Source organism: Podarcis melisellensis (assembly GCF_964234715.1).
Source record: "Podarcis melisellensis genome assembly, chromosome: 4".
Lineage (NCBI taxonomy): Eukaryota > Metazoa > Chordata > Lepidosauria > Squamata > Lacertidae > Podarcis > Podarcis melisellensis.
In genome coordinates, this window is record NC_138531.1 from 31,652,696 (window position 1) to 31,680,433 (window position 27,738).

Genomic DNA, 27,738 nt, shown 5'->3' on the forward strand with positions numbered 1-27,738 from the left:
TCTGACAGATGAAGAGTCATCCTTGTTTTAACATCACTGACCATGACCTTGTTCTCAAAATATTACAGCTGTGGGTTAAGAAGCAACTACTTGCTGATTTCTGATTCATCCACTAGAGATATTGCTGCCAGAGCTTTCTTGAAAAAAGTTGAATTGAGGGTGCCCCACCAAGGGGGAGGTTTACAATTGCGAAATCTTGCATTTTGTGTAAACATCACAAGATGTTTCTATGGACAATTTGTAACCCAATGACCTGTCACAACTTGCACTCCACCTTCACCTCACTTTTTAAAACAGTAAAATTGATTTATCTTTTGAAAGGTACTAATTATATCATGCTTCTTCATGATCATTTTGCAATACCTTGGGCACAGATTTGGGGTGTCTCCCTCACCACCTCAATTCAAAGAACTACCCAGTGGCTGTAAGTGGTCTGCAAAATTAGTTTATAATGCTATAAACTAATTTGGGGTAGTTAAGTGCGCATGGACCGCTGTTAATCTGGAAGGATGAGAAACAAGACAAAGTTAAGTTTTGCTATCAGCATGGATAAAACAGATGTAAGTTGTAAGATCAACTAGCTTTACCAACACCCCGAAACGGAATGTTATCTTTTTGAAAATGGAAACTCGTAATGTCACACTGACAACCATATTAGATAATAGGCAAGGTTATTTTCAGTTGCAATTTACTGATAATAAGATAAATTTTTATTTGTCTTTCTTTGATCTCTACTGCAGAGAGAACATAGCAAAATGGTGTCCAGAACACTAAATATTACATTTTCAAATCCTACATCAAGTGGCTTCAATTATTACTGATTTTAAAAATTAACAATGAGAGGCATAGCACAGATTCGATAATTTTCTCTCCTGGTTTCAACAAAAGGGGAACATTATTTCAAATAAAGGAAGATCAGTTTTATATTCTGTTTGAACAATTGGGTTAGAAACCACAGATTTCATGAATTAGTCATTTTTACACAACCATTAAAAACTCAGTCATGGATGTCTGTTTCCGGGAGATTGTTACTGATTTGTTTCATGTTGACAATGAAACTATTAGCTGAAGTGCTGAAAAATAAGCTCATTTTTTAACAGCTGCCATCTTGAAATAGGGATATTTGTAACACAAGATGCTCCTTAAAATAGGAGATGTTATGTCCTATTGTATATTTTACAAAATTGTCTTTACAACGTTAATGTGTGCAGCAATCAGTTTTGCCGAGGCAAATATATTATTAGGACCAGGGAACTTTTTCATATGTAAATGTGTATCATATGTTGTAAGGAATGTTACCTGAACTCTTAAAGGTTTTACTGACATTTCTGTGGAGGTTCAAATGGTTGAAAGCGGTGGCTAAGGACCTTCTTCGCCTTGATGTTCCTCACGCAACAGTAAAGTTTGTCATGGTGTCTTGTGCAAAAATAGCATTTCCAATCAAGTTAAGTCTTCTGTTTCATTCAAGTCACAGGGGCTTTTTCTACATTGAAGAGATCTTGCTGCATGGATTCAAAGATATGTACAATATGAAGATGTAGCTGTTTTCCTTAAAGTTCAAAACAGTTCTGAAGTAATATTTTGTGTGAAGATTGCTTACAGTATATTAAACAAGGGAGCAAGTGACAGATTTACAACAACATGTTGTGTATCCTGATGCCAATTAATCTGTGCTTGTGTTCTCATCGTCCATGTGTAGGAATTGAGTCAGCTTTAATTCATCTCTTTTGGACTATTTATATATGTAATTGTATTCAGCCATTCAGGTTTCAGATGAATTTCTATCTACATCTATTTTTTGGCCATCTGCTTGGTAAATACTACTTTACAACTGCTTTGAATTTTAAGATAAGGGAAGCAGTTGCATATATGTAGATGGAAAGGTCTGTAATTTGAAGCTGTGGAACGGAGTATTTCTTTGAAATAGAAGCTGCTTATGTAAAATCAATAAAATTAGAAGAATTAACTTTGCATGGAAATGTTTCCTGAGAAGACACAAACAGAATAATCCTATGACTATTTACCTGGAAGTTCACATGTATTAATTGAGACTTTCTCTCAGATAAGTATGTATAAGATTGCAGGAACTTCATTTCACTATTGGTCAAATGAATGGTTACAGGGTGGGAGGGAGCAAGGAACAGAATTGCCTACATACATTGGACTTTACTTTCTGTTATCATGCTGTAATGTGTAGGGATTTATAACTGTATAGGCAGTGCTCTTTTTTTACAGCTTGCAAGAAACAGAAATAAGTGAAAGTGATTTATATTTAGGGGTTCTTTTGGTCAGCTTTTCTCATGATTTACTTGAAATCTACCCAAACAATTGTGCCCTTTGGATCGCCAGTCCAGAGACCTCCTGTTGCTGTAGCTTGTTGGGCTCTTCCCAAGGCATCCTCCACCCCCATGTTCCTGCCTAGGACCTCACACTTCTCTCTAGATAGGATGTCTAGTTTGGTTTTAGGTTAAGGTTCCTCTTTGAGGAAATATTCACAATTTTCATGTCACTGTCTGTGCATGCCAAAATAGCACTCCTGACTAAACATACAGTGGTACGTCGGGTTAAGAACTTCATTCGTTCTGGAGGTCTGTTCTTAACCTGAAACTGTTCTTAACCTGAGGTACCACTTTAACTAATGGGGCCTCCCGCTGCCGCCGCACGATTTCTGTTCTCATCCTGAAGCAAAGTTCTTAACCTGAAACACTATTTCTGGGTTAGCGGAGTCTGTAACCTGAAGCGTATGTAACCTGAAGCATCTGTAATCCGAGCTACCACTGTAGTTGAATTCCTTCTAGGCATCCTTACACTGATAGCGGTTAAGAACATACAAATCTCATTTGGCAATTTTAGTCCATTGTGATTCCTTTGACAACTGTGTACAAGAACCAGGGGCAGTATTCAACTAACATATATCATCAGTGCAAGGATTTCTGCCTTGGTAATGAGACTTCCCCCCGTCCTCCTCCTGGGTGCACTCCAGCTACCCCCAAATCTGCTTGAGAGTGTTGGAGGAACCCCTAGAACAGATTGAGGGAGCATGTAGTGGGAGGAGAGGTGGAAAACCTTCCATTGCACAAGCAGACATACTTGCACTGATGGAACATTTAGTTAGCACCATGTTGGATACAACCCAATGTTATAATCTTTCAACGTGCTTTCATTAAATCTTTTGGGTGTCATTGGCAGCAGTCTTTTCCATACTTACCTGGGAGTAAACCCCTCTGAACACATTAAGTTCTAAGTAAACAGGATTTTGTGGGGTTTTGGTCTTTTAGGTGGCCTTTATATGTTTCCATACTTCTCATTAGCCATGACTGATCATCTTGGGCTTCTTAATCTTCGCATTTATAGATTCCTGTTCCACAGCGGCAACCCAGAACATCCAGGAGATATATTCGTCAACACAACAGTGGAAGTGTTGCCTTTTAAGGTATGAAGACAGAGAAGTCTGTTCCCCCACCCTTGTATTTATCTTAAGGGTAAAAATGAGTATCTTTCATACATGACACTTCTATTGATATAAGAGAATGTGGGTTTTCTCCCTCCCCAATGATAGAACTATTAATCCCACCAAATCTTATCTCAAAAAACTGGAATAAGGAATGTATATTTCCAGAAGGCTGACATTCATGATCTAAGTGTAACCTTCTTAGGTAAACAAGAGCTGCCACTACCCACTGAATGCAGAATTGTAGGACTTGGTTTAGCATTTATAGAACTTAGCTTGTGAAATTGACTCCAGTGGCCTTATCAGCCTCAGGATGCTTGGGAGGTGATAATAAAGGCCATACAACAGTTGTGGTACAATTAGGGCTAAGAAGAAAGGGTGACCGTTCTATTAGTAGTGTCCTCTCCTTGTGTTCCCCCTAAATCTGATTGAGGGGTTCTTCCAATTCTCTGGAGCTAGGGTTGCCATATCCTGTAGAGCAAAAAAGAGGACAGCCTGAGCTGCTGCCAGCCTGAGCTGGGGAAAGAGGTGCGCACGCTTGGGTTGGTAGCAGCCATGGCGTGCAGAGCAGCCTGCGCCACCCCCCAAATAAAAACGACTCCCCGCAAACCCAGACATTTGCTTTAAGATGTAAAAATCCCCCCGGATGGGCATGTTGGCCCCCAAAAGAGGACATGTTGAATGCTGCTAATCATGATTTGCGTACAGAACAAAGGGACCCTGCTGTAATATATAGTTATCGACTGATCTGCTTATTTCTGTGACATCTTTACGTGTTCAGTCATATGTGCTTTTCTGCCCTTGTTCTCAATGAATTGTTTTTTTAAAAAAATCATGAAACATTGGCAATTTAAATTGTATACATTTTGAGGCATATTTCCCATAAATGTGTGTTGTGTACGTTTAAGTCCTAAAATATGCATCTCTATGCTTTTCTATGCATTCTCCCCTAGAATATTCAGAGTAGAATTCAACATCGTGTTATGAGAAAACATTTCATCTGTGTAAGCATCGCAGTTTGCCAGACAGAATGCCCTCCTCTCCTTCCCCTACATGCTGTACTGAAGGTTCTCCTGACCCCGTCCCAAGCCAATTTCAGACTTTGGGGGAAACCCCATTGTGCAGGGCTGCTTCCACTGACAGGCTTGTTAGGTGAATCCTGTCCCCATTTCCCCCATAAAATAAGCATTTTTACATGCAGTTTTTAATCTGAATGTCATTGCAAAATCCAGAGAAGTGTGTTTGATCCTTAGACTGTTGTCCCTTCAGTGAATGAGGTCAGAAACTGTGAAATTGGGTTGGTTCCTTTTTTAAAATGAAGACCAAAATTCTTCTCTATCCCTTATGTATCGCTACATTGGCATATAACTAATACTTCACTTTTTTATCTCGCTTTTCAGAGTGAAGAGTTGGTATTAAGCAGAGAAACCAAAGAGAAACGATTGGATGATGGGTATTTCAGAATAGGTAACACTGTGTAAAAGAAAGAAAAAAAGAACTGTTTTTACAAAAATAATCATCAACAAAACTGTTTTGTAACTGAGGTCTCAGTTTTATACTACTTTAAACAGCCATGGCTTTCCCCAAAGAATTGTGGAAACTGTTAGTTGTTAGAAGACTTCTGTTCCCCTCACAGAACTACAATTCTCAGAGTTCCCTGGGAATAGAGATTGGTTATAACACTACTCTGGGAATTGTAGCTCAACACCTGTAACAAGCTACAATTCCCTGAATTCTTTGAGGGAAGCTATCACTGTTTAAAGTTGTTTAGTGCAGAAGGGGCTTAAGGCAATTTGTCTTATGGCCTGGTCTTATCTACCAAAGCCCCTCAGAAGTTTGGGTGATGGCAGCAGAAGCCAGACTCAGATCAGATAGTTGAGCAGCAGTTCACTTTTTGGTGTTACCAAGTGTAGGAGAAGGTACCCTGTAGCATCCAACAATTGCAAGGGATGAAGGAAATTCTTGATTGTCCTCCTATATTGTTAAAATAAACTCTGAATAGCTAAAGTAACAAATCGTAGTACCAGTTCTATATTTTTACAGGCTGACTATGATGCTGCTTTTAGTTGAAACAGATAATTTATGATATGAACAGAATAATGAGATTATGGTAACCCTTTATCTAGAAGTTTCAATTGAGAACTGAGATTTTAAAAATATGTAAGCTGGAGTATTTATTTATTTTGCACGCAAATCTCAGTCCCAAATAAAGAATATATTTGGATGAATGTTGAAAGTAATATATAGGGTTTGGGGATGCTGTTTTTTAATTTGATTTATGAGGCATTGAAGCATTGTTCAAACTGAGGCACAAAAATCCTGTTTTTGTGAAAAAGTAGATCTCTGACTGCTTCCACAAACTCTTACCTTTTACTGTGTTGTCTTGGGGACTGCCGCAGTTGTGAACCCATTTCAAAACTAAATACAGTAGACTTACATGTAATATGTTCTTATGTGATGGCTTGCATTGGCTGAACGTTTTCATTTAGAATGCCTTTTTGCTTTCTGAAGGCAAATTTGAAAATGGAATGGCAGAGGGAACAGTTGATCCCAGTCTAAATCCAATTGCAGCTGTCCGGCTTCTAGTAATACAAAACTCATCTGTCTGGGCAATTCTAAATGAGGTAAGATTTCAACAGAAATGCCCTGTATGACTAGAAAACCAACCTTCAAACCACTTCAGGTTTAAGTCTCTCTTTAAAAGAAGTGTTTTGTGACATTCCGAGTCTGTGGGACTACTGTGATAAACCTCTCAATGCTGGCATTTTGCAGAAAGATTTTAGTCAATTGATGTGGCTTCCAGACACAAGTGATACACACTGCGGTTGTGTGAAATGCTGATGTCACAAGCTGACATCTCTCTGTGTATGTTTGCATGCTGCTTTGAGAACACTTGGTCATTTGCCTTGCTGAAGCACCCTATGACAGGGTTCAGCAAACATTTCCAGAAGGGGGCCGGTCCACTGTCACTCAGACCTTGTGGGGGGCTGGACTATATTTTTTTGGGGGGGGATGAATGAATTCCTATGCCCCACAAATAACCCAGAGATGCATTTTAAATAAAATCACATTCTAATGTAAAAACACGCTGATTCCCGGACCATCCACTGGCCGAATTTAGAAGGCGATTGGGCTACATCCAGCCCCCGGGCCTTAGTTTGCCTACCCATGCCCTATGATATCCTAGCACTACTAAGTATTTTTTGAATGTTGGGTTTGAACCAAAGGTGCTCTTCTCTTCATATCCAACCCAGAAGAGGTGTCTGCTAGCAGATGGCAGGGTTTGTGATCCCCGCCCTCCCTGCACCACCTCCCATGCTGTTCCAGATAATTCCCAAATCCTAGGAAGTACTTTTGGAAGGGATTCAAAAAACAAACATGTTTCTGTTAGGTGCTGGAAGTTCTGCTCAGCTTCCCTATTATCACATTCAGTTTGAAAAGCGTTTTACGAGTCTGCTTTGTCAGCTGTATCTATCTGTGTGGAAAGCAACAGTTTAGATCAGCTGGGATGTTTCACGGTTGTGGGACAAGACTTTGTTATGACAAAGGGCAGCTTCACAATGAAGGATAGACCACCTCCAGCGTTTCCACAGCAAACCAACTGGTTTATATTTAACATTGAAAAGGCACTCTTGTGTCAAAACACATGCATGCAGTGTATGCACATCCAGAAGCCATGTTTAGTCTCTTCTGTCAAGCAGCTTGTAGAAAATGTGGTTCAATCGTATGGGGTGGGGATTACAAGGAACTGTCTTTTGCTGTTATGCGTGGTGGTCTTTTTCATAAACAGGTGTATATTTTACCAGCTGCTTTTCAATTCTGCATTGCAGATTCATATTAAAAAGCTCCCCAACTGATCAATCAAGAGGAACAAGAGAGATCTCCATCTTTTGAAGACTTTTCTACAAAATCCACCCCCCAATTGCAGAGTGAAGTCACTGAGCATGCACCTTATTTCCAACTCTGACTTCTCAGTGAAACTACCTCTTGTGAAATCTACTGTAGTTGAGAAGATAAGACTCAGCAAGAAAGATTTATTACAATCTAGAAACTGACCGGTATTATTTATCTTGGATCCATGAGTTCCTTCATGACTCTGCTGCCTAAGGATCACAGTATCCCCGATCCAAGTGATAGGGGTACGCTAAATGGAAGTTGTACATATTGTTACATTCCTCGAAGATGAAAAAAAATATAAATACATTTTATGAAGGGGGTACTTTTTGGAGGTCCATTTATTTTGCTAATTCAAGCCCTCTTTTATAGATTATCAGGGATATATATTCAAAAGCATTAGGGGGATTTAATTTATTAAAATGATTTGAAAAGTACATATTTTTATGCAGGTAATATAACTCGATGCAGTTGTTTTTTTTTAAACGGATTATCTTACTTCTTGGGTTAACACTACATTTTGCTTTGGTGATGAAGTGACCATATTTTGTAATATACTGCCATGGTAAGGAGTGTTAAATGGGAGTTTAAGGATGAAGCACTTTTGTACCATACCAAGAATGCAACTTTAAAAAGTTATCCTGCACAAAACCCATTGAAAGTAAATGTAATTTTGCATAGGACAACTTCCCCTATGGCTTATGCCCAAAATCTAGGAGATGTTGTTCAAAGGCATAACATGCAAGGGCTTCGAATAGCATTACTTTCTAATGCTCAGAGTCCACAGTATGTAATTGTAGAAAGCATGTTGAGGAGTTTTGTACTTCAGTATGGTGTGCGAATCTGAAGTTTGATTCATCCTCTCCCATTAAAGGGAAATTTTGATAATGGATTATTCCTTTTTAAACCTTTGTACAATCTTCCAAAACACAGCCAATTTATTCATTTGGATAGAAAAGTGCTCTGATGTTTCCGCATTTACATTTTTGTTTTTGCTTCACATCCTGTTTTGTATGATCTCTGCGCATTCTTATGGAATGACTTAAACTTACCGTTTTATTAGGGATAACAGTGGAAATAGATAGATACACAGTAACCTCAGCTGAGCTTTTTTAAAAATGTGATTTGTCTGTCTTTACTTTCAAGTGTTAAAAGTGATTTTTTTTCCCTTTAAGAGGGCCCAGCTCCGCTAAAAGCATTGCACTCCAGCTGACTGAAGCAAGGGACATCATGTGTTTCTAGATGCTTGTTGTCTTTTGTACTTCAAGATAATGAAGAAGAGATCCTTGCTTGGTCAGTAGCCTTGAAGAGAGGCAATTCTAGCACTTTGTGCTCTGCAGCACAGTAAACACGCAATAGTATGTAATAATAGTTTTTAAAGAACTCTCTTAACCCTAGCCAAGATATGAGAAGGTAAGTTGTTGTTTTTTTTACCTCAACTGCACACCTGTCACTCATGCAGGTAAACAGAAGTTTACTTAAGTGGTGGTAGTTTATTTCATGAGCTGAATCTTAAGATAATTCTGCATCTTGGATGCCAGCTTTGCCAAAAAAGAACTGTCTGCCTTCTCTCAAGGGTGAAAACGATTTGTAAAATTTATGCGAATAGGTGTTTGCAAATAGGTGTCTGCCCCCCCATTTTTTTTCTAAAAAGTGTCATAATAATATACATTTTTAAATCAAGTTTCAAATTGTTCAAGATGTTTCCGCAATGGAGGAGGTCCCCTCCCCATTTTTTTTCCTTGGTTGAATCTGTCCTATATTTATAGACTAGGTTTGCTGAGACTCTTTCCTTCTCCATTTGGCTGGGAAGATAAGTATGCGCTTAAGATTTTATCTTGTTTTACTACTTTGTGTGTTGCCCAAAGAATGACTGTTATTGGGCATCTAATAAAAATAGTTACAATTTCTTTAAAAAGAGACTCTCGGCCACTATGCTACACAAGCTATCTTCAAACATCACCTTCCATGAGATCACTGGGTGGCCTTAGGCAAGCCACAATTTCTGTCTTAGCTCCACATCTGAAATACAGGCATAATGAGACTGCAGGGTGGTTCTAAAGATTTATGAGGCAGTGCAAGGCACTTAAAAACCCAAAGTGCTACATAAATGCTAAGTATTTACAATTGTAATTGAGAAAAGTCGTATGCTGTCTGTGGTGCCAAACTTGCATTGAAACCAGTGTTCGCACAACACTTACAGGAGCAAGTATTTATGCATTTCGAACCAATTCTTGATGATTTGGTAACGCCACTGGCCTACTTGAAGGTAGGGGGGTACGAGAAATTTCAAGTCCATGGGGCAAATTTCAAAGCCAACTTTTGTATGTGTTTTGCATGGGGGATAATATGCAGACCTGTATCTCCAATCTGATTTGCTCTGAACAAGCTTTGTAACAGCCCTGGTCTTCCATTTAGCATAGCAAAGCATGGGGGCTACAGCTCCTCGTTAAAGGTTGGCAGTATTGCTCCCAAGCTTGTACGCCTAAAAGGTTTGTAAAAATGTGTCAACAGTTGGTGGTATGAATTAAAGGGTTGTTTGATCTTTTGCTACATAGTATTACTAAATCCCAGAGTCCATCAATCAACACCCCCCTTCTAAGTTCATTCTGTTTGTGACAACTACCCTTCTAATGCCCCTTATTTTTGTCCAAGTGATCAATTTATTGCCTAGAAACCAAAGTGTTGTTTTCCTGCTTTTACCTAGCAGTCCAACTGGGCTTAACCACCCCCACCCCCACCCCAGCAAATGCAACCTAATCTTCCACAGTATATTGAACATGTTGATTCTGGGGTGGGTGGGAGAGAGAACATGAATCAGCTAAAAGCAGGGGACGTAATACAGAGATTGTGTGGCGCAACAACCATCAAAAGTCTCCCCTTACTCATTGGAAATAAGAAAAAAAAACTGTCCTGCAAATGTAAGTTAACTTAATCCAAAATTTCTTTATATCCCTGGCCATTCTACAAAGCCTTTCAAATTCAGTCACATTCCCGGAAGATCAGATTTGTGCGTCACTTGTATTACGGTGTAGCTATTTTCTAAGGTTTTAATATACTATTGTGAATGTTTATAAGCCTTAAAAATAGCTGAGTAGGATGACAGCCAGCAGGTTTGATTTCTTGCTTTTATTAGACTTTGCTAGAAATGATTACAATTTTGGTAAGTGAATGATGTCAGTGGTAATTAGTTCACCAAAGGAGAAATGATGCCCCAACTCCTTATTCCCAGTCCACTGTGTGGTTGCCAATTTCTGTTTCTGTGCTCGTGGAACCTGCAACTTTGGCCCTACAGCCAGCCATGTTTCCATTAACAATTGACAGTACTTGCAGTACAATTTATTTTTTTGAGCTAGGTTTTGGTTTTGTTAATCTTGCTGCTATATTTGAAAACCTAACTGGGTCATGTTAACCGTGCCTTTCATCAATGTTCTATGTGCCACAGCTGCCCATGTAATATTTGAAATAAATATTTTGAAAAAGCGTTATTGAATTCTTAACCTAGTGAAAATATGGAACTCTGTACAGAACAGCTTTCGGATTGGAGCTTTTTTTTAAAAAAAAAAATATTGATATACCACTTTACCATTTGGGTTCTCTCTAAACGTTGTTTTTCCAAAGCTGCTTTAGAAAGGTGCATACCGGGGTGGGTAACATGTGGCCTGAAGCCCAAATTCTGCCCACTTGCAGGTACAATGGTACCTTGGTACTCGAACAACTTGGCTGCTGAACAAATCGGCTCCCTAACGCCACAAACCCGGAAGTAAGTGTTCCGGTTTGTGAACGTTTTTCGGAAGCCAAACGTCCGACATGGCTTCCACTTTAGTGCAGCCAATCGGAAGCCGCGCTTTGGTTTCTGAACGTTTTGGAAGTTAAACGGAATTCTGGAATGGATTCCGTTCAACTTCCAAGGTAAGACTGTACTTTGAAAACTGTTTACTACTTTGCCGTCTACACAGAAGTAAGCCTCCTGAATCCAACTGGGTTTACTCCCAGGTAAAGGGGGGTGGGGTAGAACAGTAGCCAAAGAAAGTACTTCCACTAGCACAAGGAACTACCTCCCTCACTTCCCATGACTGCTTATATATGTTTTCGGGAGAGAGGGGAAGTTCAATTGTGCAAGCAGGAAATTGATGAGCTAGCAGAAGTACTGTAGGAAACTGTGCTTTGTAATATGCATATTTGTTAACAAAGCTGTTTACAAATAGCAAAGTCAATGCCTTTTCAATGTTGCACACAGTTGTTCTTAAAAAATATTTATTACAGTAATGTACAGCTTTTCCATTAGGAAGGGACTGCAAGAGAATACAGAGTCACTATAAGTCTGCAGTTGTAAATACATTTTTTAAAAACCAAAACTTTGTACACACTGATCTACAGTGAAGAATAAGTTATTTACAGTAATTTACAGGAGCATCTCACCTTTGCTGACAGTGGTACAAGAGGCAAGAACAAGCAATCCATTATAAAGGCTGCAGTTTATTTCACTCTGTACGTATAGAAAACACAAAGCATTTTTGTGAAATTCCATCCCATCGCTAATGAAACCACATAGAGCAGGATGAGAAGTGCAAACGGGTAGAGAAGGATGACTGTGTTCTTCAGGAACGGCAAAGCTGAAAGTAGGAGAGTGTTTCAAGAGTGAGAAAGCATGCAATTTTCTGAAGGTGCCAATGGCAAGGAACATCACAATCATCTTAATATTGACAGTCCTCAACAAAAAAAATCACGCCTAAAATAACTACTGTTTCTAGTAAATGCATGCCCCTCCCATCCTTTACAAAAAAGAAAAACTTGAATTGGGTGGCTAAGATGTAGCCTTCCCTGATGTCATTGAATTATTAACTCCCAGAATCCCCAGGCAGCATAGGCAGAGGATGAAAAGAGCTGTAGTCCTGCAAAAAATAATAGGGCTACCAGATGTCCCTATTGCCCGGAGACAGTCCCCGGAATGTCCCCGGATTTCATCTAATGTCCCTGGGAAACATAGCAGCAGCCCGGAGCAGTTGGCTCTGGATGGCTTCAGGAGCTGCTTGAAGTCCCCATATGATGGTGGTGCAGGGGCTCTAAGATGCAGCTTCCTGGCTGCCTCCACCTTCCCTGACCCCAGCAACTAAGCTGTGAAGGGAGGCTTCATGCTGCCTATCAGAGGTTGCATGTAAGCAGGAGGGGGCAGAGATCTCTCAGTTATGCAACGGGAAGCCTCCCTTCCCAGCTGAGGGATCCACGCCCCCTCCTGCTTGCATGCAAGTAGGAATGGGATTGGGGCTGCTCCTATGGGAAAGGAGGCACTGCACTGCCTGAGCCTCGTTGCCCCCCAGGCTCATGGAGAAAGGAGATAGAAGCCTCAGAGGAAGGGGAAGCATGGTGGTTGAGGTCAAGGTGGCGGCTGCCCCTCTGCCACCGCCATTGCTGCAGCATCAACTCCCGAACATGTAGTGTATGTATGTATGTATGTATGCATGCATGTATGTATAGTGTCCCCGGATTCATTGGAAAAAATCTGGTAACCTTAAGATATAAGGCAGATCCACATGTCCTCCCGCCATTCTTAAACTTCGTCTCTTTGGAATCTGGCATGTTCATAAATATATAACCCAAAGGATTGCACAACTGGCCCTGTGGTGCTTGGACCTTGTTTCTTGAGCAACAGCAACTACCCCCCAACCATGCTGCATCACAAACCTATGTTTAAAATTGAGTGGAAGTCCAGAATTTCACTGCCTATTGCCCAACTGATACTGCCAGCTCTATCCTAGGCAGTAATAGCAAACTCGCTTTCCCCATATGGGTTCTGCACCATGCACACGGAAAACAGGGTAGAGAAAGGCAGCTTTGTAGAATGCAAAAAATACTAAAGAAATCCCCTAAGGGGGAAACCCTCCCCCCCAAAAAAAAACAGAAGGCTGACTTCACACATTCTCACCCACAAGGACAAAAGCATGCATAGCTGTTAGCCAGTATAGCTTCTGTTAGCTCCACATTTGCAGGCGCAGTACTTTCACAAAGGGATGTAGAGTCATGTGGCAGGTCAGTTAAAGCCACTACATATTACACAGCATTTCAAGTAACGATGCTGTGCAGAGCTTGTAGAGTTGCTGTCAGAGTGAGCCCTCCCCTGATGCTTATCATGAAGTTTACTTGTACTGAAACAGGGATTTAGCAAAAAAGGACTGGGAAGAAGGCACTATTCTTGTTGCTAACTAGGTTGCAAAGGTTTCAATACTTACCACTGTACCCTAGAAATGTCACGTAGATGTAATAACCAATTGCAGTCAGCCAGAAAGTATTCCCAACGAAATAGCCAATAAATGAATTCAATAAAATTACGTCTGCAAGAGAGAAAACCGAAGTTTCTTAACCTGGTGAACTTCTGCTCACTGAAGGTCCCAAAAAGGGTGCTGTGTACCATTGGGGTGTTGCCTCCAGCAGGATACAGAAACAGACTGGAGCTCACTGTGGAAAAGCTGCTATGGCACACTTTAGAGAAGGTCAAGTCCTTTGACAGGCTAACCTTGTCTGAAGCCACCTCCAAACATAAGCAGGGCCTAAGCACTTGTCTGCCTGCCCTCAGAGGAGGCAACTGTGAACATACCAAAAGGGTCAGGTCAAAGAGCAACTGCCTCAGCCAGAAACATCATGACTCTCCATTCCTCTCAGACCAGCATGAAGCATGGTTGTGAGGGAACCCAATCTGGAAGACTCCTTGGGGGGAAAAATAGCCTGGTTGTGGTACTAACCCATGCCATGAAGCAATGCCAGGTTTGCAGACTCTTACTGTCAGAAAAGAATACCCCCCAACTAGCCCAGGAAATAGGGGAAGGAAAGGGAGAAAATAGAAAGGGGGGGCAAAACCTCCCTTAAAAAGAAACAAGAGGCAGCGACTAGCCAGAAACAGAGCCTAGCCAGTAGACCTCTTGGTCTGGAAGGTAGGGAGTTTCTCCTCCTTCAGAAGAAGAAAAGTGCAGGATTTTGCCTCTCTGATCCTGCAGGAGCCACCATCACTATAGGGCGTAGTGCCCCCCAGGATCCTACAGGTGAATTACAGTGTCAGGACAAAGCAAGAGAAGGCAAAAAATGTTTCAAGTCAGGAAAGGGAAGGTTTACTTACAATGGATGAAGAACAGCTGTATGAAATGTAAGATGACGAGAAGTGGATAAAAAGCATTCAAATGAACATCAAAGGCATATCCCCACTCTACGTCACAGTCTCTGTTCGGGTGCTTTGTCAAGTACTTATTGGAGATGAACCTTGGCAAGGGGGGGGAGAGAATTTGGAACAGACATGTTAAAAAATATGTTAAAAAACTTTGACAGTTCCAACTTTTTGACGAAATTACAGCCTAGAAAAATTAATCCTTGCTATTTTCCATTTGTCATATTCTGAAGAACACAAATGCATTTATGACTTACAGGGCTCTGGTAAGGATTACTGAAAAAACTACAACATAGGAGATGTTTTTGATTACCCAGAAGCCAGCTAAACAAATGTACATGTCAGTAAGACGACTGCAGAACCAGGGCAAGAGGGGAAAGGTTCTTCCCCTATCCTATAACTGATGCAATATGGCCTGGTATGTACTAACTCTGAATGTATTGTCCTAGTAATTCTGTAGTCCTAGTCCCTTGCACATTTTCTCTCTCACTGCAATGCACAAATATTTTAAAGATGAAAATGTTGATTAACATGGCAGCCAATTTAACAGCTGCAGTGAGTAGTTTTCCATCTCCATGGCTACCCTGATATTTACGTACATAACCGCCAAGCATATATACTTATACATTAAGTATTTTCTTTTTGCCAGATTTTGAACCTAAACCTTCTGCTGGAACAGCACTACACATCTAGCCCAGAGATGAGAAACATGTCTACTTAAACCCTTCTTCCTTACAAGCAGACAAACTTAGGACTGTAGTTGAAGGTTCCAGCAATCATATTCTATACAGCAAGATTTAAACATGCCAAAAAAACCATCCAACTCTAATCAGGTTGTTTTAAAGACTTACCACATGAAAGTTGCAATTAGAAGGCCAACTCCTACGCAGTCTATAAAGATGACCCAGAGCAGCAGCTTTATCATTTCAACAAAGCCCAAGCCCAACACAAAGCCAAATCCTATAGTGGATACTGAAGGAGGAAGATGAACAGCAGAGGATTAACTCTTGACACAAAAGTAGGTTGAAACAATACCCATATGCTCTCAAATTTTCTTCCACTTAATTTTACTGGAACAATACTTGTAGCATATTTAGTGCTGTGCTCTTTAAGGCTTACAGCGTAAAATTGTTGAGTATATGGCTACAACTAGAATTAGCAAGAGTAAAATGTGTGGGCTGAGTTCACTACATGTACACAAATAAAGCAAGAAATCAGCAACTGTGTGATCTCTGGCACATGTTTGTGTAGGATGTGGGACAGCAACACAAATAAAGTTAAACCTTTCTGTTCATAAAAAAGCTAATCACGCATTGTTGCACAGCGCAGAAATAAGCAAATCCACAATGTAAGTTCTCAGATGGCAGAATTTCTGCCTGCCACATAATTTTGCCAGGATTTTGGATTTTTATCATTTAGGGCAGGCATGGGCAAACTCGGCCCTGCAGATGTTTTGGGACTACAACTCCCATCATCCCTAGCTAACAGGACCAGTGGTCAGGGATGATGGAAACTATAGTCCCAAAACAGCTGGAGGGCTGAGTTTGGGGGTGCCTGGTCTAATATTTGACATAGATGTTGTAGTCCCAAAACATCTGGAGGGCCGAGTCTGCCTATGCCTGACTTAGGGCTTGTCATTCTTTGTCACATGCCAGGGATCACAGAACTGAGAATTTTAACACCATGCAATGCACAGAACAGATTTGATGTGGACTGGAGGATGAAGTAACTGAAGCCAAAATGTGAGGGAATCTTTATCAGTGTGGATGTGGCAGGTATTGCAATCATAGTTTATTCACATGTTCCCCAATGAATGAAATTATATATGCATGGGTTTTGCACAGAAAAAGCTACAGCAGTACAAATGATGTCTTTTTCTGGAGCAAGCCCCCAGCTCTGGTCAACTATTCCCTGTACGGTATTCAATAAATTTCTCAGGCACTCACCGCATAGCCAGATACTCAGCAACACAAGGAAAGCTGGGTCATCTCTTGCCCACTGGTCTTTCGTTTGTTTCCTGTAATGGAAGTTCCTGTACACTTTCTGTGGTGAAGTGAACAGATACAGCATCTGCCACAGAGCAAACTCAAAGTCCATATGCCGAAAGTGAAGGAGTCTCCTCAAGTATTTGTAGCGCTTGAACCCTGCTGTGTGCCTGGCTGCCTCCCTAGAGTTTAAAGAGCCGTTGTCATGATCTAGGGAATTAAGAGACGTGGTAGGCAACATCTTGCTGAAAAGGAAAGAAAACAGACCAATGGATTTTAAGAAAGAAACAAAATAAAGGTGCAAGTTATCACATTTAGGTTACAATCCTTAAACACACATATCACAGAGTGAACACCATGGAACAAATTGGGGATTGCTGCCAAATAAACAGAGAATTTTGCCATAAAGCATGTCACAGGCAAGGTGAGTCTTTGTAATAACAGCTGAGTAGTAATAATAATAATTGGGAAAGACTGCCAATGGAGGTCTTTTGAAGTTCAACTGCAGACATGCTCCCTCGGAATCTAGTGGATCTTACTGCCCTCTGAGCAGGCTTAGAATGACATGCCCTTGTCACATGAACCCACTTTGTTCTTTACCCTACCTGAAAACAATGCAATGTAACTGTGATGGCAATGTCTTAACAGTGGACACAGCTCATATCAAGTTCAAGATCTCTCAGTAACTGCACAAACTTGGGCACCTGCAATCTCCTTTGCTCTTTTAGAAGAGCAAGGACATGGATGCAATCATGACCATATTCCTTCCTTAGTCCCAGAGGGCTTCGCGAGCACATAATTCAACACTCGGCAACTGCATATAAAGCTCAATCCTACTCTTTTCTACCCACAATAGGCAAAAAGTCTGTTCAAAATAAAGGAGGCATCAATGTAACTAGTTATGGTGGTATAGCAGTGAATGAAGAAAGTTGACAGAAGCAAGCAGAAGGAAATGGAACAGGTGAGCAGAGCTGGGATGAGCAACTGCCCTTCAATAATCTGTACAACTACTAAAGAGCTTGCTTTCAAGTAATGCTTCAATCACAGAACAACCATTGGCACCAACTGGACATCCAAGTAGAGATACTTAAGATCACAGACTGTTTGCTTAAATCCACTTTGTCCTGTTGCCACTGTTAACAGCTTGTTGCAACCCTGACTCTGTGGCTGTTACATACATGCAAGCAGCGGGGCTGTCAGGGCAGGACTTTAGGGCAGATGTTCAAGACTTCATCCAGCAGAGTGAGCCAGAGAGCCTCCAAATGCATCAGGGCTGGCTTATCACATTTTGAAATATATGATACAGTACACACCATCATTTAAAGATAACCTTCCTCCTTTGTGGAAGTCCTGACTATTCTCCTGTTAGGCTTTCCCCTCCATTAAATGCTCTCCCATACAAATAAATTCCTTCCACACAAAAAAACCTGGGGTGGAGTCTTTCTTCCCACCATCTAGGCCTAGTTCAGATGCAGCAAGAACCCCACAGCTCAATGTTGCAGCCACGAGCCTTAGTCTTGCATACTCCCACTTGACCTTTGCCTATGATTAGAGATGTATTCTTCTGGTACCTTACACATTTTACATTTCACTGAAAATGAGGCCTAAGCAAGGACCAGATCCTGCACCATGACTTCATGAAGCTACAGGCTTCACCACCAAGCTTTACAAGCTTGTTAACAAAGGGTTAAAAATCAGTCTCCGCCATATGCATTTCTCAAATGCCAAGCAACTCTGGTGTGTAAGAAATTAAAATGAATAAGGATGAAAGTTCCAGCATCACACTGACAAAAAAAAAAGCAAACAAGCAACAAGCTAGCTACTATCCCCGCCCCCATGACTTACAATACAACAGGCATGTCCAACTCCCAAGAGACTGTGATCTACTCCCAGTATAAAAAAACTGGTAGTGATCTACCCATTGTCATTGGAGGGAGGAGGAGAGTGCACGCGTAGGGTGGGTGGATTGCCCAGAGTGGTTGAGCTTTTTAAGGGGAAGATTGCAAGGAGTTTTTTAGCTTCCCCACCACATCTTTTTGTGCATGATAAAGATCCCACAATCTACCAGGAACAGCCAGGGATCTACTGGTAGATCACGATCTACTGGTTGAAAATCCCTGCAATACAAGATTCCCAAATGGCCAGTGAGGGCTGGGAATGGAGAAAGCTCAGTGGACATGGATGTGGAAGGAAAGCGGGCCAGTCAAGGAGACTGGACAGGTAATAAAAGGCAGAGAATGAACGTTTGCAAAGATGGTGAAGGAGGAGGAGGAGGATTATTTATTATTTATACCCCGCTCATCTGGCTGGGTACAGAACAGAAATAGCTAAGAAAAGACGCAACAGCCAGTATTTTGAGAATATGTCACCCAGCCAGCTGACTTGTTTAGAGTGCATAAAGTCAGGAAAAAGGCTGACTTTTAGCAAAAACACTTTTAGCAAAAACCCAACGAGTTTCAAGCAGCCTGCCCCACCCGACCCCACCTGGTGTGTCAGTGGCTGAGTGGGTATGGATAATTTCACACGACCTCAAGTGCCCCCTCATTAACCCTGGCTCGACACGGGTGTAGGGGGTGCGTGTGAATGCGGGGAGCAGGTGTTGCTGAGGGAGGGGCCGGAAGGAGGACGCCCGCAGCCCCGGCCGCCTCGAGCGCGGACTCCGAAGGAACGCGGAACCTGAGCGTTCCAGAACCCCGAGCGAGAGAACTCACGGAACGTTCCGCGGCCGCTTCCGCCCCGTGCAGCACTGCGGCTCCCGGCCCCGACGTCCTGCGTCCCTCACGCGACGAGGGGGAGGGAGCGGAAGGTAGAGGGGCGCGCGCCTCTCCTCCCCACCCTCCCACAGGAGCTCGCCTTCTGCCGCCTATCAGCCGCCGCCGCTGCCAACTCACAGCAGCTGATCTGCGTGTTTTCCTCAGTAACTTCCGGCAAGAGGGAGCCCCGCCCAAGGCGCAGGCGCGCCGAGATGTATGACGGGTAGGCCACGCCCAAAACGGACGGTGGAGAGGATGACGGTTAGATGTCGGTTGCGCACACAGAGCTTTAACACAAAAAAGTGTAGAGCATCCCTTTACATTCTGTGTTTGAGCAGTTTCTTTCTCCTTCCCCTTTGACGGCAAACAGCAAGTCTTTTAAACGAAGCCGTGGTTGGGCAGGATGTTCTCAAGGACAGATGGATCATGGATAGTTTCGTTGAGAATATTGGGGATCCCTTCCCTGACATTCTATAATTCTTCCTCCTTCCTTACAAATTGTTGCAGCAAAGACACGAGTCGCTGCCGTAAACATATCAACCTTCGACCCAAGAGGAGATGCCACCTTTAGTAGAAGAGAAACTTCTTCCTTTTGCTGCTGCTGCTTTGTTTGTGTGGGTATGCCACTGGCAAGTCATCTCTAATCTAAAAATAAGGACAGCTCTATTAAATGTACTTGTTCTATGTTAAAAAAAATGGCTCCTTGGAGGGGAAACAGGAAGTGACGTCTAGTTCCCTGCGACCTTTGAGTAACTCCCTGCGCAGGTGAGAAGGGTCGGCCAAGATGGCGGCCGCCACCGCTGCTGGGGCTGCGGTGGGCAGCGGCTGGGGCTGCTGAAGGCGCCGCCGGTCGAGAGACAACACCGAGAAGCGGCGCCAGGCGGAAACCGGCCGCCACGATGCCCAAGTACTACGAGGATAAAGAGAAGGACTTCCGCGCCTGCGCAGGGGTGCGCGAGGACCTGAGGGCTTGCCTGCTGGAGAGCGACTGTGTCATCCAGGTACATACCCTCCAACATTTCTCCGATGAAATTAGGGACACCTTGGTCCATAATAAACATACATACATACATACATACATACATAAATAAATATACCCCGCTTATCTAACTGGGTTGCCCCAGCCACTGTGCAGCTATATAAAAACATCACGACTTACAATGTCTTCTAAAGGTTGTGTAGTTATTTATCTCCTTGGCTCTTGGGTTGTAGAACTGCAGGGCGTTTTTTCAGAGCGGGAACTCACCAGAATTGAGTTCTGGCACCTCTCAGATGGACACCATTGACATTATAAGAGAACAAGGGAGGTGTTCATTGTGAGTTCTGGCATCCCTTTTTCCACCAAAAAAAGAAAAAAAGCACTGCATAGCTCCATACTCTCCAACATTTCTCTGATTGAAATAGGGCCGTCCTAAGGAAAGTGGGACGTTCTGGGATCGAATCAAAAACCAGGAAGGCATCTGTAAATCTAGGACTGTCCCTGGAAAATAGGGTAGGGGCACTTGGAGGGTCTGCAGGTAGAGAATGGCTTCAGAGACTGGCATACCGTTAATTCAGATGAGATTGAGAAAATTGGGTGTAAAACTCTTGTCGCCAGGGGAAATACCCCATTTCTTGCTGGCTTTCAATGTGCTGTGAAGAAGACCTTTTCGTTCCACAAGGTTTCATTTGGGTCTTGCTGAGCCCTACGTAGTTGCTTTTAAACACATTTTCCTGCTGTAGTCTCTTGTGTTCTTTTAAATTGTTTGTTACTATTGTTTTTAATCAGGTTGCAACTTGCCTTGGGAAGATTTTATTTTTGATACAACTTGTGTGCCTGCTGAATAAATATGCTGGCTGCTCACTTTAATATCTTTTATGACAGGAAGGGAAAGGGCCCAAACTGTGCTTGAAGGAAGGCCATTGCAAAGGATTGCTAGTTTCATTTTTTGAATGCAAAAGATCATTGGTGAGTAGGTGAACTGTACTGCAGATTGTGGTCACGTTTAAAAATATGTACCATAGTATGTTATATATAAGATACAACTGAAAGATTTTTAATTGTTACGGGTTTGTTGGGGGCCAAATTCCCCTAAATTCCTGGGTGTCAAATCCTCCCCATAATTTCTGGATGTAGTAAAATTTGGAATTAATCAGAGTTTGGTTAAACTTTGCCGAAAAAAGAAACCCCGTGGATTTCGTTATTCTAACAAGCCAAGCCAACTCTGCAGAGCTAACTGGATGGGCCATGAGCAGGAGGCAAAGGCTGGTGTTGGCCCATCAAGAAAACCATCAGAGGGCAAGACTGCCAGGCAAGGGTATTGGGACCCCTTCTCTGCTGGGTGCTAATGGGTAGAGGCAAAAGCCAGGTTTAGGGTTTTAATTTTGAATGACTAGGCTGTGGGGAGGTCCTTGGAGTTTTGCTCCTCCATGTGAGCTGGGGATATGACAGGCTGTAAGAGACACAGAGGATGGCTTTTGCTCACCTTTGAATCCAGTGCTGCCCTTAAGGGGGGAGCCAGGCCCTCATAGGATGTGAGTGCTCTGCAATCCCTTCATCTAGGTGCAAGTTGTATATATGTGCAAATAAAACCATATATTAAAAAAGCAGAGTCTCTGTTGTGCCTCATTGTCCCAAAAAGGAACGCAGACCCAGGTAAGCGCACCTGCAGCCCCTGGAATATTGCACCACTTGTGGAGATTGGGATGGTGTTGTAACAATATCAATGGTGTTACAAATTTGTTATTGCTTGCAAGTGTTGCTTTTGTTTTATTTACAGTAGCATTACTGTTCCACTGATCATGAAAGGTAACAGTTAAAATAAAAGCCATGGGATATTTAGTGTGACAGTTTAGGTAAATATTAGGTTAAAATATACAGAAATTTATTGAGGAAAAGTTAACCATATTTTAAAATAAATAAAAGAAGCATGATGTCCTGGCCCTCGCTGCCAGAAGAAGAATATGAACTCCCAGTTCTGTATCTGCCAAAGATTTTAACACATGAATCAAAATGGTACATAGGTAAAGCACAGGTTGAAGGTGCAGCAGGTATGTAAGAGGTATAGACACATGGTAACGCTCAAGTTAAGACATTGATCCAACAGCCAACATGCCCCCTGTATCTTCTTTTTGAAGAGCAGGGCAGGGACAGCTCAGCATAAAAGCCAGCCAGAGTCCAGGGACTGGGCAAGCATCCAGGCACTCTTTTGAATGGGTTGGGTGTGCAATATTTGTTTGCATAGGTGCTGGCATCTTCATGTCCTTGGAGACAGGGTTGGCGTTGGTGTCAGCTCAGCATCCAATTTACTCTCAGTCATCTGCCTATGAGGTGGCAGCTCTACACTGACCACTTAGTAACTTTTTCTACTATAAGCCAAAACATTCCTGTAGTAGCTTGAACTTCTTGCCTGGCTGCCTGGGCTCATAATCCAATGATGTAAATCATTTCATTGGACTGCATTTGGAATGTCTTAATTGGAGGCAAGTTCAACACCATAGGAATTTATCTGCACTGTCTGACAAGTCCCTATGCTATAAAAAAAATTACCCAGAGTTTTGAAGCTGGGTGTTGTCAGTATGTTGAAGACACTAAGCTGTTTATTTCTTTCAGCGTCCATGAGTGGTAGTCTTGGCTCTAAATTCAGCAGTGTCTGGATACTATGGGATAGTGGGTGAGGTTAAACAAATGTAAGTTAAATCCAGACATGATGGGGGTGATGCTGGTGGGCCAACCCAATGCTTTTGGGAGAATTGGTATTTATATCTTCTTTGAGTACGCACTGCACTGAAGCCTCTTTAGAGCCTTAGAGTTCTGGAAAAACAGGTAGTGTCAGTGACAAGGTGTGCCTTTTATCAAGTGCATCTGTTGTGCAGCTGACCTATTTTAGACTAGGGAAACCTCACCATGCTAACTTGTGCTTTCATAAGCTTGAGGATTGACTGCTGTGAATATTTTAATATGGCACTTCACTTGAAGATTGTTTGAAAACTGCAGCTGATGCATATTGGCACAGCCTGTTGTTATCTGATGGATATGTGGGGACGGGTATGAACATATCCAGTACACACTGCTGTTTTTCTAAGACTGTACCAGCTTGAAACAACACACGTTATATATACCTCCTATAATCCCCGTTTCCAGTTAACAGTTACATAACAGTTATATATACCCTCTCTATAATCCCCGTTTCCAGTTAACATCTTTTTATCAGCACCTGCTTTCTTCATCTTCATTATATGTGGTAAAATTATCAACAGCTAGGGATCCTCATAGTGTAGTTACCTCAGTTGCAGTGACTTCCTGAGGCTGGTGAGACTAGTTCCTACCTTCCTTATGGCCCTAAAAGGGGATACAATATGTGCTTAATTGGGGTGGCTTTGGAGGGTGGCATGATGGTTGTCCAATGGAAATCCCTATTTATTATTTTTCTTTTTTACTGCTGAGCTTATTGTTTTCATTGTGTTCATTTTATTTGGTGGGTTTTAAATTGCATTTTTATCTTAAATTTGGGAATGATGGCATAGAACAATTTAAAATAAACTAAGGGTCATAACTTTTTAATGGTTCTGTCCCTTGTGCCTTTTTGTAAGGCACTAATAAAACTGGTAGTTGTAGTATTAGAGTGTTAATGGTTGTAATATAAACTTGTTTCTTCTTAAAAGCTGGATAACAGAGCAAGATTCAGAGGAAGAAAGGGATACTGAAGACTCTCCATTACGAAGCAGCAATCAGGGGCAATCTTGGATGCACTGACACCTTGAGATTAAAGACTGGAATAAAGAAAATACCTACTGCATTTCCCTAAACTCTGTTTCACTTCTATGGAAATTATTTGTGTTCTAAGTACTGAATGCCTGAAGCTGCTAAATGCTAGAACTACTACAGTGAAAATAAAATCTGGCCATTTGTGGTGATCACATTTTAAATGAAATGTATTGCATCTTCATAAGCACTTTAGAGTCCTTCGCCTGAAATGCTTCATTTTGAGATTACTTCCTCTTGGGGTTCAATGGTTGGATAAGTTTTGTCTCCCAAGTTATAAAGTATTTTTGTACTAGCCTTTCCTTTTGGTATCTGTAGTGATACAGAAGTTGTCAGCCAGCTTGTTCACATAAGGGATAGGTATTCTGATCTAGGAAGGGATATCTAGGTGTGGAACCAGTGTGATAACCATGCTGCAATGCTGCCTCTGAAAACAGTTTGGAAATTTCAACTGGTGCAGAATTCAGCAGCCAGGTTGCTCACTGGGGCAAGACGGTTTGAGCATATAATACGAATCCTGGCACAACAAATTTATTTTCCTGGCCCAATCCAAAGTGCTGGTTTTGACCTATAAAGCTTTAAACAACTCAGGACCCCCAGTATCTCAAGGACTGCCTCTCCCTATATGAACCTATCAGACCCTGCAATCCTCATCTGAGACCCTGCATGTCTCGCTTCCATGAGAGGTTTAAAGGGTAGCAACATGAAAACAGGCCTTTTCTGCAGTGCCTCCCTATTTGTTGAATGCTTTCCCCAGGGTGGCGAAAATATTCCTCTTCACCCAAGGCCTTTGACTATTTAAACAGTCTATGGCGTTTTAAATGTGTTGGGGGTGGTTATTGGGGTTTTAATTTTTGTTGCTATGTTTTGTGTTTTTATACTGTAAATGGCCCTGTGATCTGTGGATGAGGGTGGTGTATAAATTTAATAAATAATGATTATGCTCAACCAAGCCAAGTCCTGTGGAACTAGCTATATCTCTGCAGATTGGGATGTGTATTTGCATGCAGACTCCTAGAAATAATATCACCAGAGAAACTGCCAAGATTTGGATGTGAACTGTTATGACAGTATGTAGTCCAATTTGATTTCTGCCTCACAGAGCATAGAAGTAACTGCAAGCCTGCACATTCCAGATATCAACTGGTATTATTCCACTGGCAATAATTTCAGAACTAGGACATTTTGATATTGCTTTTTAAATTTTCCCTTTCCAGCAAGCATGCTTCCATTATGTATTGGAATTGAAGATCACAATTCTTTTACTATCTGTCTTGAACACAGTTACTGTGTTCATCAAAGAACTCCAACATCATTCTTGGTACCTTGATGGCTAACAAGTTTGTGGTGACATGAGCTTTATTTTAAAAATGTGTGTCCAAGGTGACATACAAAAACATTAAAATGATAAAAGGTTCATCATAAGGTGCATGAACATTGTGTTCAGCAAGCTTTCTAACAAAAATACTCTTTTGTAAAAATAAATAAAAATGCTGAGCAGAGCAATTCTAAATGGGATCAAGAACAACTTTCACTGACTTACATCTGCCGTATGAAATCTTAAGATGTGGAAATGAACAGGAGTTCCCCACTTACCACACGTTGGGAAGCAAGCCTGTTTTTTTAAAGGGAGGTGCAGGTGTGTGTATTTCATTTAATGCAATGGTCTCTTATTTACATTAGAGAAAGGCAAAGGTGCATGCTCAGTTAATGTGCTTTTTTTGGAAAGTACATTTGTTTATTAGCACACACCCCATTTCACACATGCACACCCCAAAGTTTTCATTCTTCCTCTGCCCGGATGCTCAATATCTCTGAAGTGCATAGTGCTGACTTGAATAAAGTACCTCATCTGTGAGGGGAGGTGCGTCAGAGAACCCTTGCATGGATGCCATCTAGACCTGGCAATTTGTCGGATTGTAATTCGTCTAAATCCTAAATTTTTATCTGCCATCTCCACTTACTTGCCTTGTTAGAACCGTGACAGACGTGAGTCACTTTACACATTCTATTCCCTCCCAGATTCACTGATCCAATTTTCTTTTCCTCCTCTCCCTATTATGGTGTTCAGAGAGAGAACAAGGTAGCTGTACTATAGCCACTTCTAGGGACAATTGAGTAATCAGCGCTTTTGACCACGGATGGTAATGCATTTTAACAAACAGCATTGTCCTGCTTCATGACCTGAGTTCGGTACATGGACATACGTAAAAATACATGTGTAAAAATATATTGGGCCTGCTGGACTGGTCTGGATGCAGCATTTTAAAAAAACGAGGACTCCCATGTATGACTCCAGTTACCGAGATGACTCGTGTCGTGAAGAATCGAAGGCGTGGCCTCTTGCAACCCGGCTCTCTGGGTGGTTCCTCAAAAGTCAACGGTGCAAAGAAGAAGTGAGCAAAGGGAGAGCTACCGTAGAGGGTTGCACGGAGCGCGCGAGGCGCCGGATTCGGCCTGCGGCCTGCGCTGGCCGCGTCTCTCCTGTAGGGGGCGGCGCAGCTGCTGAAGAGCCGCCGGAGGAGCCTGGCTGGTTTGTGGCGTCATAGCCGGCTGGGTGTACGCGCGTTTGGGTGGCGGGCTTGCTGCAGCGGCAGAGGCAGCTGCCCTGGGGTGTGGGGAGCAGCAGCAGCAGCCGCAGCAGGAAGGAGGGGCTGCAGCGTCTCCCCGGACGGGGCGGGGGCTTGGAATCCCGTCCAGCATGTGGCGTGAGCCTCGCTGAAGAAGAGCAGCGGCTCACCTGGAGCGAGGTAAGCGGCTTTCCCTTGGCAAAGGGGCGCTTCTCTCCCCCAGCCCCTGCTTTTTGTGTTTGTGCGTGTGTGGAATCCCTGCGGTAGGCAAAACGCAACCCAAACAAGACGGGTGGTGGCCGGGGCCGTGTGAGGAGGCAGCAAAGGTGGCCGAGTCGTAGCGCATCCTCTCGGGTTGCCTCTCCTGTTTTGCAAGGAGCAGCCTAGATAGGAAGAGCGTGTGTGTGTGTGTGTGTGTGTGTGAGTGAGAGAGAGAGAGAGAGAGAGAGAGAGAGAGAGCTCGAAAAGATACGTGCCCTACCTCTTTGGGTAAGGATGCTGGCCATTTTTTTCTTTTTTTAAAAAAAATGCTTTGTTTTGACGTTTTTTGAGGGCGGGGGGAAGCTGGACGTGCTGCGCTTTGAAGGCGGATGCCGTCTTGGAGACATCTTTGAGGACAACTGCCGTGCGGGTCCCACTCGGATGGAGGCTGCTGTTTTTTTGTTCAGTTTGTGGCGTTGTCTGGGCACTGGATTTGTGTCATGCAGGAGCTTGAGTTGGCAGGAAAAAGAAACAACCCTCGAGTTAGTAAGGATATGGCACATCTGTAGGTGTCTTGCTGGGGCATATGGGGTTTGTTTTGAGGGAAAACAGGCGCACAGGCCGCCTTGACCAGACAGTGGGCTTTTCTTTTCCTCTGAGATCTCTTGTAAACCTAGACATCGTTTGAATAAAGTGTGAGCGTCTGTTGTATTTTAAAACAAAAAACAACAACCCCTAGATTATATATCCAGTACTTGTTCCTCGGTCCTGTATATTTAGATAGCATGATGTTTTTGGGGAACATTCATTTTGAAAAGGCCTTGAATACTTTACAAAGGCACATGAGCATCTTATGACAGCAGAATATATCTTATATTAAAAAAAGCTCCTTGAAGGTGTTTTTTTCCGTTTCCTCAAATGCTGTAAATTATGCATGCTTGAAACTGCACTAGCAACATTGTTCTTAAAGAGAACATTTACGTC

The 27,738-nt window shown here is 42.3% G+C and overlaps 3 protein-coding genes across 7 annotated transcripts in view; 2 read left to right on the forward strand and 1 right to left on the reverse strand.

Moving 5' to 3' along the window:
• MGAT4A (alpha-1,3-mannosyl-glycoprotein 4-beta-N-acetylglucosaminyltransferase A) overlaps positions 1-10,829 on the forward strand; it is a 52,359-nt gene extending 41,530 nt beyond the window's left edge. For 2 of the 3 annotated variants that reach the window (XM_081907777.1, XM_081907776.1), the window contains 3 exons: positions 3,355-3,433; positions 4,852-4,918; positions 5,963-6,120. In XM_081907777.1, the coding sequence (XP_081763903.1) occupies positions 3,355-3,433; positions 4,852-4,918; positions 5,963-6,105 (289 nt within the window). In that variant the 3' untranslated portion in view covers positions 6,106-6,120. Of the gene's footprint in view, positions 1-3,354; positions 3,434-4,851; positions 4,919-5,962; positions 6,121-7,281 lie in introns of those variants that run through there. The other variant, XM_081907778.1, reaches the window with a different exon arrangement.
• A 756-nt stretch (positions 10,830-11,585) lies between these two features.
• On the reverse strand, positions 11,586-19,872 carry UNC50 (unc-50 inner nuclear membrane RNA binding protein). Of its 3 annotated transcripts, none has more exons than XM_081907784.1 (6): positions 19,735-19,872; positions 16,448-16,731; positions 15,353-15,473; positions 14,457-14,596; positions 13,576-13,677; positions 11,586-11,961 (listed from the first exon to the last, which is right to left on the reverse strand). In XM_081907784.1, exons 2-6 carry the CDS (start codon positions 16,725-16,727, stop codon positions 11,825-11,827), a joined length of 780 nt encoding a protein of 259 aa, XP_081763910.1. In that variant the 5' UTR covers positions 16,728-16,731; positions 19,735-19,872; the 3' UTR covers positions 11,586-11,824. The 3 variants fall into 3 exon arrangements, with proteins under 3 accessions (XP_081763910.1, XP_081763911.1, XP_081763909.1); XM_081907785.1 differs by lacking the exon at positions 19,735-19,872 and adding an exon at positions 19,378-19,710; XM_081907783.1 differs by lacking the exon at positions 19,735-19,872 and adding an exon at positions 19,198-19,371.
• Positions 19,873-19,995: 123 nt separating this feature from the next.
• Positions 19,996-24,152, forward strand: COA5 (cytochrome c oxidase assembly factor 5). Its single transcript, XM_081907791.1, has 3 exons — positions 19,996-20,240; positions 21,104-21,187; positions 23,884-24,152. The coding sequence occupies exons 1-3, from the start codon at positions 20,139-20,141 to the stop codon at positions 23,923-23,925; spliced, it is 228 nt and encodes a 75-aa protein (XP_081763917.1). The 5' UTR covers positions 19,996-20,138; the 3' UTR covers positions 23,926-24,152.
• The last annotated feature ends 3,586 nt before the right edge of the window (positions 24,153-27,738 follow it).

Excerpts from the sequence above, each read along its gene's own strand:
- UNC50 (XM_081907784.1), bottom strand. The coding sequence starts at position 16,727 with ATGTTGCCTACCACGTCTCTTAATTCCCTAGATCATGACAACGGCTCT. Across the intron at positions 15,474-16,447 it reads GCTGAGTATCTGGCTATGCG|TATCCACTATAGGATTTGGC; the intron begins GTGAGTGCCTGA and ends TTCCTCCTTCAG. Across the intron at positions 14,597-15,352 it reads CTAATTGCAACTTTCATGTG|GTTCATCTCCAATAAGTACT; the intron begins GTAAGTCTTTAA and ends CCCCTTGCCAAG.
- COA5 (XM_081907791.1), top strand. The coding sequence starts at position 20,139 with ATGCCCAAGTACTACGAGGATAAAGAGAAGGACTTCCGCGCCTGCGCA. Across the intron at positions 20,241-21,103 it reads AGAGCGACTGTGTCATCCAG|GAAGGGAAAGGGCCCAAACT; the intron begins GTACATACCCTC and ends CTTTTATGACAG. Across the intron at positions 21,188-23,883 it reads TTGAATGCAAAAGATCATTG|CTGGATAACAGAGCAAGATT; the intron begins GTGAGTAGGTGA and ends TCTTCTTAAAAG.